The 10,224-nt window shown below is 47.3% G+C and overlaps 1 protein-coding gene across 3 annotated transcripts in view; it reads right to left on the bottom strand.

Annotated features, from left to right (window-relative positions):
* The window catches only part of Dna2 (DNA replication helicase/nuclease 2), a 28,078-nt gene that overhangs the window by 2,971 nt on the left and 14,883 nt on the right, over window positions 1-10,224 (bottom strand). For all 3 annotated transcript variants that reach the window (XM_031348155.1, XM_031348156.1, XM_031348157.1), the window contains exons 13-19: window positions 9,357-9,466; window positions 7,848-8,072; window positions 6,837-7,030; window positions 5,041-5,130; window positions 4,743-4,947; window positions 3,449-3,538; window positions 1,900-2,082 (exon numbers count right to left, since the gene is read on the bottom strand). In XM_031348155.1, coding sequence (XP_031204015.1) covers window positions 1,900-2,082; window positions 3,449-3,538; window positions 4,743-4,947; window positions 5,041-5,130; window positions 6,837-7,030; window positions 7,848-8,072; window positions 9,357-9,466 — 1,097 coding nt within the window. The remainder of the gene's footprint in view (window positions 1-1,899; window positions 2,083-3,448; window positions 3,539-4,742; window positions 4,948-5,040; window positions 5,131-6,836; window positions 7,031-7,847; window positions 8,073-9,356; window positions 9,467-10,224) is intronic.

The following is a 10,224-nucleotide window of genomic DNA, read 5'->3' as shown; positions in this document are numbered from 1 at the left end:
TTAAAAAAAAAAAAAGGAAAGGGTATTAAAGAGTAAAAAAAGTAAATAAAAACAAAACCCTGAAAGTGTCTATGAATTTGAAGAGTACTTTGTGTGAAAAAATGCCCCAAATGTGGTGAAAGTGATTCAAACACACACCGAGATGAGGAGCAAAGTCAGTGTGATTCCACGGGTGACAGAACATGATTCAATCTCTTGTTTGCTTTTGTTTTTCCAGACAGGGTTTCTCTTTGTAGACCTGGCTGGCCTTGAACATGGAGATCTGCCTGACTCTGCCTAAGCTAATTAAGTTGTGCACTACCAACATCCAGCATATGAGTCAGTCTTAAAAACAAAATCCTGACTCATGACGTATTATGAGTCAACCCAAGTGCAATCACCCAGTTACAGAGAAGAGATAAGTATTCTAAGAATTCGGGGACAGAAGAAAGGACAATGGTTGCCCGCCGGGTAAAGAGTGGACAGCTAGTCACACCACGACAATGTTTCTAATACATCCTTTGAACAGCCTTGTTTCCCAGTATGAGCTATACATATACAAATGGTTAACATGGTCCGGCATGGGGGCACACAGCTGCAATCCCAGCTTCTAAGTGGTAGAGATGGGAAGGCTGGGTCAGGAGTTGGTAAAAAGTGAGCTTAAGATAGGTCTAGGCAGGGGCGGAGTGATCAGGGCCTGGATAGATGATAGATAGATAGATAGATAGATAGATAGATAGATAGATAGATAGATAGATAGATAGAGGGCAAGAAGCCCTGGCTGGCCTGGAACTCAGAGATCCACCTGCTTGTCTTCTGGTACCCAGCTTGCTTTACTTTTACATCTCTGTGTGTGTGTGTGTGAAAGAGGAGAGCGAGGGAGAAAAAGAGGGAGAAAGAGGGAGAGAGAGGGAGGGAGGGAGGGAGGGAGGTGCTACCTGCCTGTATATGGAGGTCAGAACTTTAGGTGTCCCCCCTCAGCTATTTCTTTGTTGTCTACAGGCTTCTGGAGATCCTCCTGCTTCTTTCTATATCTACGTTGCCTTCACTGGGACTTACAGGAGTCCACAACCACACCAGCATTTTACATGCAATATGAACTCAGGGTCTCTCACACCTGTGAGGCAAGCCTGTTACCAAGTGGGTCTCTTCCTGTCTCCTTGTTTTGATCACATCTGTATTTACCATGACTGTCATGTATGCCAGCGCACAAGTGCCATGTCCCAGGAGTGAGGTGAGAGGAGAACTTTGGGGAGTCAGTTCTGTCCTACAGTGTGGTTTCTGGGGATCGAGCTCAGGTCACTGGACTTAAGAGTCAAATGTGCCGGGTGGTGGTGGCAAATGTCTTTAATCCCAGCACTCAGGAGGCAGAGGCAAAGCAAATCTTTGAGATTGAGGCCAGCCTGTCCTACAGAGTGAGAGCTTCACAGAGAAAATGTCTTGAAACTCATCCCAAAAAAATCCATAGTCGAGTGCTTTTATCCTGAGCCACCTGTCTTCCAATCACACACAAATTTAGAAAGAGAGAGTGGGATGGAGGCAGGAGAGATGGCCTAGTAGATGAGGATACTTGATGCTCTCCCAGAGAACTTGGGTTTAATTCCCAGCACCCACACGACCTCTCACATCCCACCTGTGACCTCAGATCCAGGGGATCTGACACCCTCTTCTGACCTCTGATACCAGGCACATGGATGGCACACAAACATACACGTGTGCAAAACACTCTTTCTCACATATGTATAATAAATGTCTAAAAACTTTTTAAGGGAGAATGATGCAGAGCATCGCTATACTGGTGAGGTACTTGCCGGCTAGCAATGCAAACCAGGGCCTTGGATTTTAGCACTGATAACGTGAGACCGGACCGGAAGGAGGGGGAGAGGGAGAGGATCAGTCAGTAGCAGATAGTCAACTTACAGTCCCATCCTCATTACTCCTAACAAAGGACACCAGGATGAGACTCTTGTCCCTTCCTTGGTATTTGTCGACTGTGTTAACCTCCACCATCCCAACAGAAGCCCTCGCTAGTAAGTCGCTGATGATCCTCAGCTGCTGCCGGTATGGTGCAATGACGCCAATGTCTGCGGGGCTACAGCCAGCCTGTGTGGAAGACGAACATGATTTAAGTGCCGAATCCATCCTGATTTCTAAGTTCTTTAAGCTTTACCGTCACTCAGTACTTACTTTTTTTTTTTTTTGACTCCCCCCCCCCACACACACACACATTTTTAATATGCTTTAGCTCAATGGCCGGGTTCTTCTACGCTTCTCTCGGCTAGCCTGCCCCTCCCTTCACTCCCAGCAACACCTCTGACTCTGCCCTCGGCTCAGTTGCTCAGTTAGTCCAGCTCAGCACGCTAAGTCTGCCCTCAGCTTAGTTGTGTCCGGGAAGCGGCCAAAGACCACTCTCTGCCTAAGGTCTCACATGGGCTCCTGGCTTTCTCCCTGCGGTGCATGGCAAATCTTTTTCCTCCTGAGGCTTCCAGCCTACAGGGAACTGGAAGTCCTGCCTCTTACTCCCAGCCATCGGCTGCTAGCATCTTTATTGATTGACCCCTACTTGGAGAACAGGACCTTCAGCATCATTCCCAATCGGAGCATCAGAGCGACTCCCTACAAGGGTTCTAATGACCCTACACACTCAGGACACTATGCAGTGACACAAATTGCTAGCAAAAAAGAAATTGCACGTCACTGGGTGGCGCACACCTTTATTCCCAGTTCTCTGGAAGCAGAGGGAGGTAGATCTATGAGTTCTAGGCCACCCTGGGCTACAGGAGAGGCAAAGCTATGTAGAGAGAGACCCTGTCACAAAATACAACAAAAAATTCTTCTCTTCCCCTCTTCTCCTCCACGGCATCCAGCCTCGTTATAGGACTTGTCCCTGGTTCCCCACCCATCAGGGTGCCATGGGAGGTTCATCCCAGCCTGTCTCCTATGTGGCAGTGACTGTAACTGTAGGACCGGTGCCCCCAACCCTCCCTACTCAGGACTTCTGCCCAGGGAAGAGACTACTGGCCAAGCCTCTGTGGTGGGCATTTTATGTTCAGCAATAAAGGTTTTATCCTGGAGGGGGGGGAATTCTTAAGTTTTCTGATTGTTGCTTTCAGAGTCTTGAAGTGGGGCTTGGATCCTGGGAGCTGGAGTTAGAGGAGGTTGTGAAGTGTCTAACATGGATGATGGAAACTTTCTAAGACACCAGCCCTCAACCACTGAGCCATCTCTCCAGATCCTACCTGACTTATCCTAATGAACAAGTTTTTTCTTTTTTTTTTCTTTTTTTCCAGAGCTGAGGACCAAACCCAGGGCCTCTAGCAAGCGCTCTACCACTGAGCTAAATTCCCAACCCCCCAATGAACAAGTTTTAACACCAGATCTTCTGTGCCTTAGAGTCTGACAATATTTAACAAAGCAGTCAATAATTACTCTGCATGCATAGCGACTAGCCTGGAAACATCTACCTTACCTTTATAAAAGTTGAGGTCAGGAAGACGATGAGCCTGGCTTCCGTGATGTTGCTCACGCCACCACTTTCAACTTGTTCTGGAGCTGGGACCTAAGCAGAGAAGGGTGAGCCAGAGATGCAATCTGTCAGGTTCAAGCAGCAGGGGGCTATACTAAGAGGTTTCGTTTTTTTGTTTTGTTTTGTTTTATTTTGTTTTTCGAGACAGGGTTTCTCTGTATAGCCCTGGCTGTCCTGTAACTCACTCTGTAGACCAGGCTGGCTTCGAACTCAGAAATCTGCCTGTCTCTGCCTCCCAAGTGCTGGGATTAAAGGTGTGCTCTGCCACTACCCGGCTGACTACAAGGTTTGCTGATAAATGGAAAGAAGTCTGAAATGATACACAGCAGGGCACATGCACACACACACATGCACATGCATGCACTCAGCGTGCACAGGCACAGAGTTTATTTCCGGAAAGCACATGATAACTCCTAATAAGCACACTACAGCTCTGGCTGGCTCTAACCTGCCTCACTGTTGCTTGCCTGTTTCATGGAAATCACAGGCAGGAAAGACAGCACCTGGCAAGAGCCCTCACAATCACGTTGGCTCCACATCACTGCTCCAACACAGACACATCTTTTTTTTTTAAAACATATGGGGTGTTTATCTCCATATATGTCTGTGTGTCATGTGTTTACCTGGTACTCACGAAGGTCAGAAGAGGGCATGAGACAACTGTGAGCTGCCATGTGGGTGCTGGGAATCAAACCCGGTCCTCTAGAAGAACAGCCAGTGCTCTTAACCACTGAGCCTCTCCAACCCCTACACTGTGTATCTTGGTGCCTTTTATTCAAATGATGCAGCAGAAAAGTCCCACCAAGCCTGAAAGAATGCTCCAAGGAGTGATCTGTCCACACAGCCTTCATCGTATGTATGGTGGTTTTTTTTAAAAAATGTTTGCTTGTTTGAAATGTCAGGCAGGCATCCCAGGATGGCCTGACACTACACCAGTGGCCCAGGATGATCTTGAACCTCTGATCCTCCTAACACCACACCCCGCCTCACTCAACTTTGGTAGCGCGCTTGTGAGGCCCAGGTAAGGATCACAGATCTCAATGTCTGAGGCTGGCCAGGGGAGAACCAGAAGGACGGACAGACAGGGCTGTGGTGCTGCGCTGAGGTGTGGAAGTACGTGAGGATGTACTAGACTTGGTTCTAAGCAATCAGCTCAAAAAGGCACAGCAAGCTGAGGCATTTCAATACTAGGACAAATATTTTAAAAGACTGGAAATTTTCTTCTCTCTCGTCTTACCTTATCTGTATTAAGGAAACAAATGGGATTGTCTGGCTCAAACGCTCCAGCCAGCCAGGGGTTCTCAGAATAATCGTGATAAAGCTCCAGGTCCAGCTTGACATCCTTGAAGTTGGGCAAGGTAAGGACTGAGTTGGCCACTCTGTCCGACCCGCACTCCAGCTTCCCTTCGTATGTGAGCTTGTTGCTCAAGGACATAATCTTCCTGGAAGAATCAGAGAACACCACCTCCGTTAGGACTTTGGACGGAGATGGAGACAAGGCAGGCAGGCACCCTGGACTGGCGGATTGCACGCACCTGTTCATTCTGTACTGCACGGTCAGCTGCACGACAGCGCTTGCGTTCCGTTCCAGCCTCTTGAACAAGCTCTCGCTCATGCCCAGAGCTCTGCCAACAAATGGTATCATAAACACACTGAACGGTCCCTTAAAAAGAGTCCAACTAATTTGTTTTTTTCTTTTTTTTCTTTTTTGAGACAGGGTTTTTCTGTGTAGCTCTGCCTGTCCTGGAACTCAACTTTGTAAACCAGGCTGGCCTCGAACTCAGAAGTCCGCATGCCCCTGCCTCCCAAATGCTGGGATTAAAGGTGGGCACCACCACCGCCCAGCCTAAGTTTTTAACCTTAGCCACCCATGTGTATGTGGAGTTCCTGGGGAGGCTGGAGGGCAAGTTTTCTTTGGTGGCCCTCTCCTTCCACCTTAACTGAGGTTCCAGGGATCAAACTTGGCCTCAGGCTTGGGAAAGTGCTTTTCCCGCTGGGCAATCTCACTGGTTCCCAAAAATCCAGCTTAAAATGAAAACTTGCTTCATTTTTCTTTTTTTAATTTTGAGACGGGGGTCAAGTATCCCAGATGGACCCACAAACTTGAAAGGTAGCAGCGATGGCCTTGAACTTGTGATCCTCCAGCATCCATCTCCCAAGTGCTGGAAGTATGTGCACTGTGCTTGGTTCATGCATTTCTGGGACTGACCCCAAGCCTTCATGCACGGCAGGCAAGCGGGGTGAGAACTGAACCACATCCCCAGCTCCTACGGTTAAAGCCTCAATACTGAGGGTGACACAGTGGTGACATGGGTCTGCCTTCCCAGGTCTCTAGAAGCCTGAGGTGAGAGTATAAGGCAGAAAAGATCCTTCAAGCCTGAACAATATGGCAAAATCCATCTATTAAAACCAAACAGGGCTGGAGAGACGGCTCAGCAGTTAAGAGCACTGACTGCTCTTTTGAACGTCCTGAGTTCAAGTCCCAACAACCACATGGTGGCTCATAACCATCTGTAACGGGATCTGATGCCCTCTTCTGGTGTGTCTGAGGACAGCTACAGTGTACTTATGTATAATAATAAATAAATCCTTTTATTTTTCTTTGGTTTTTCGAGACAGGGTTTCTCTGTGTAACCTTGACTGTCCTGGAACTCACTCTGTAGACCAGGCTGGCCTCAAACTTAGAAATCCACCTGCCTCTGCCTCTCAAGTGCTGGGATTAAAGGTCTGCGCCATCACTGCCCGGCAATAAATAAATCTTTAAAAAACAAAATAAAACCCAGAAACCTGGGTAAGGACGCACAGGTTGGGAGGCAGAAGTAGGCAGATCTCTGGCCTACAAAGTGAGTTCCAGGCCAGCCATGGATATATAGTGAGATTCTGTCTCAGAAACAAAACACACACACTAAAATGAAATGAAAGCATATCCCACTGTTATCAACTAAACACACTGTGAAGAGGGAACAAACGTCAAAGGAAGAATTGTCTCCATCAAACTGGCATATAGAATGTCTGTGGGGCGGTTTGTAATTGTTCTCTGATGCAAGAGCAGGGCGGAGCCCACTGTACCATTGCTGGACAGGGGGACCTGGACTGCATGAGAAAGGTCACTAAACGTGAGCCTGGGAGCAAGCCAGTGAGCAGTGCTCCCCACGAGCCTGGGAGCAAGCCTGTCAGGAGTGCTCCCCGTGAGCCTCTGCTGCAGTTCCTGACTTCACTCCCCTCAGTGGCAAACTGTAATCTGTGAGCCAAATATAATCTTTCCTCCCCCAGGACGGTTTTGATCAGTGTCTGACACAGCAACGGGACGCAGACAAGAGCATCTACCTACCTTGCTTCCCGGTTGAGAACCAGGGGAGGAAGCTGCTGATGGTCCCCCACCAACACAAACTTCCGAGAAAAGAACAGTGGGCCCAGGCAGACGGGCTGACTGATTTGAGAGGCTTCATCGACAATACAGAAATCAAAGGTTTTCCGGGAGAATATTGGGTGGTTTATTCCCATGCAGGTTGTTGCAACGATAGGCTACAAATAAGCACAGAGAACAAGTCAGTTACTGAATGTCAAGATGGTACCGGTCTCCCCCAACCCCTGCCACTTTATAAAATTAAAAGATCAAAACCACCCCACCCCAACAGCAAGACTTTCTCAATATTATTTAATTCAGAAACATTTATAGTATGTTTCTTCCTTGAGAGACTCTTGTCACGTAGTTTAGTCCAGGGTCCCCCTGAACTTACTATGCAGCACAGCTTGGCCTTAAACTGCTGGGTCTGAGAGAGGACCGCTAGCCTGATCCTCCAGGGGACATTACCAGCCCCCTTATTCTGCAAGAGATGCTTGGAAGAGGACAAAGGCAACGTACAGAGAGGGAGACCAGGTAACTATGCATGCAAAGAAAGGATCAGAACCTAACGTACAAAGTGGCTCAAACTGACAGCAAGGCAGGCATGGTGGCATGGGCCTGGAATCCCAAACTCTCGGGGGCGGTCAAGGGCAAGCTTAACTACAAAGTAACTTTGAGGTGAGCCTGGTCTATGAGATAGATAGATAGATATAGACAGATAGACAGATAGACAGATAGACAGATAGACAGATAGACAGATAGACAGATAGATAGATAGATAGATAGACCGACACACAGACAGACAGATAGATAGACAGACAGACAAAACAAAAAGGTTTTGTGAAGACAGATGGATTCCCGGCCAGCCAGCCTAGTCTATTTGGCAGCTCCAGGACAAACAGATCTTGTCTCAACCAGAGACATAACAGAGACTGTCCTCTGATGTCTACAGGCACACACGCACAAGCACACACAGTAAGAATCCGGCTGACTTACGTGACTGTTGTAGAGTTCTTCTAGGTGGGCTAAGGATGCAATGGACCTTGATCTGCAGAGCTCCTCCTCTGTAAACCTCTGGATGTCCGGATGGACCTTATGAGACTGACCCAAGCGCAAGAAGCTGATCTTAAACTTGGCCAGCTTCAAGAGAATGTTATCAACGGCAGAGTGCGTGTAGCTGGTCAGCAGAACACTGAACCCACAGGCTGAGAGGATCCTCACCTAGAAATGGGAGGTTGAGAATGACAACCGTTAACAGGTTTACAGTTTTCTTCTCTCTCTTTCTCTTTCTCTCTCTCTCTCTCTCTCTCTCTCTCTCTCTCTCTCTCTCTCTCTCTCTCTCTCTCTCTCTCTGGTTTTTTTGAGACAGGGTTTCCCTGTGTAGCCCTGGCTGTCCTGGAACTCACTCTGTAGACCAGGCTGGTCTCGAACTCAGAAATCCACCTGCCTCTGCCTCCCAAGTGCTGGGATTAAAGGTGTGCGCCACCATCGCCAGGCTACAGTTTTCACAAACACAACATCCAGTAAGACTGGAATCCAGGAGTGGAGTTAAGTAACATTTCTAAAGAGTTTTAAAACTAAAATGACCAACAATCATTATACAGCATTGATTTTCTTTTTTTATTACATTTAACTTATTTCTGTCCATGTATGCATGCTGTGCACACAAGTGAAGGTCAGAGGACAACCTGCAGCTCTCTCTCCCTCCCCATGTGGATTCTGGGATTGAACTCAGATTACCGGGTTCAGTAACACATTTGCTAAGCCATCTCACCTGCCTAAGGTGTTTTTACAATGCTATTAATCATATTGATGCCAGAGTGGTGTGCGTGTAGGCCTGTACCACCACGCATTGTTACTTTATCATTTTTTTGTTTAAATGAGACAGGGTCTCTGCATTCTTGGCTGGTCTGGAACTTGCTATGTGGACCAGGCTGGACTCAAACTTACACATCCATTCTCGTGTCTCTGCCTTCAAGCCCTGAGATTAAAGGTGTGAGCCATCACACTAGGCAAAAATCCAGCTGTATAAGGGCTAAAATAACTGTTAGCCCCCTGTGCCCAAGGACAGATAACTTCCTGGAATGCTGGGGGCTGTTGTTTTTGTTAAGATAACAAGTCACAGGGTTTCAATTTAACAAGGTTGATTGCCCCAACTACACAGGATGTAATTGATCACATCTAGACGAGAGACATATAGGCATGGAGTACATCAGGATATGATGCTTGGCCCCCAACTGGACAAAATATGGCAAGTATGTAGCCTTGCAAGTTTGGCCTTTCTAGGCACCTGACTTAATTCAGTGCCACTCTCTGGGAATCCTGGGCATGGACCTGGCCCGTGCCCATCTTCCTAGCCAGTACAAAATAAAGCTTGCTTTAATTGCCTGACTGTGGAACTGGTCTTTAACCTCGAGGTCTTCAGGTTTAACAGTGGTTGTGCTATCGGGCATCGAAAACTCAGGAAGGAAGGATCCAATACAAGTGTTTAGTTTCAGAGCTTACGAGGGTACAGATTGTGGTTGTCTTTCCTGTCCCTGGCATCCCAACGATGAGCGTGTAGTCTTTCGAAAGAAGAACTCTCTTCATCGCTTGTCTCTGGGGCTTATTCAAACCTGTATTTCAATTTAACAGAACAAAAACAAGAGTTCATTTCAATGAACTGGGTTTTAAACATAGGCTCTTGCTAGCTAGACTATATATTACCATGTCCGGCCTGTCCCACAAATACACCTTTTATTAGCAGCAGCACTGAAGAGGTGGTGGCACACGCCTTTAATCCCAGCACTCTGGCGGCAGAGGCAGGCGGATCTCTGAGTTCGAGGCCAGCCTGGGCTATAGAATGAGTTACAATACCACACTTTTTTCCCATCTGAGAGTTAAAAAAAAACAAGAAAAAGAAAATGCAAGCTCTGAGCATATCTTTTTTGTTTTTTTGTTTCTCTGTACAGCCCTGGCTGTCCTGGAACTCAGAAATCGGCCTGCCTCTGCCTCCCAAGTGCTGGGACTAAAGGTGGGCGCCACTGCCCAGCTTTCTGAGTATGTCTTAAAGCAAAACAATGCTACAGTGATTTGTAGTTTTCCTTTAATTTTTTTTGAGACAGGGTTTCTCTGTGTAGCTCTGGCTGTCTTAGAACTGACTCAGTAAACCAGGCTCACAGAGAGCTACCTGCCTCTATCTCCCTCGTGCTGGGGTCAAAGGTGAGTGTACCAGCACTACCCAGCAATGATTTTTAAAGACAAGGTCTATTAAGTAGTCATGGCTGGCCTGGAACTCAGAAACTCACCGGTTTCTACCTCACAAGTACAGAGATTATAGAAGGGAATCGCCAAGGCTTGCTTGGCTATGGTGATTTTGTGTCTTTGATATGCA

The sequence above is a fragment of the Mastomys coucha genome, unplaced genomic scaffold (assembly GCF_008632895.1).
Source record: "Mastomys coucha isolate ucsf_1 unplaced genomic scaffold, UCSF_Mcou_1 pScaffold3, whole genome shotgun sequence".
Taxonomy (NCBI): domain Eukaryota; kingdom Metazoa; phylum Chordata; class Mammalia; order Rodentia; family Muridae; genus Mastomys; species Mastomys coucha.
The sequence above is the reverse complement of the archived record's forward strand: the minus strand, read 5'-3'. Positions and strand labels throughout refer to the sequence as shown.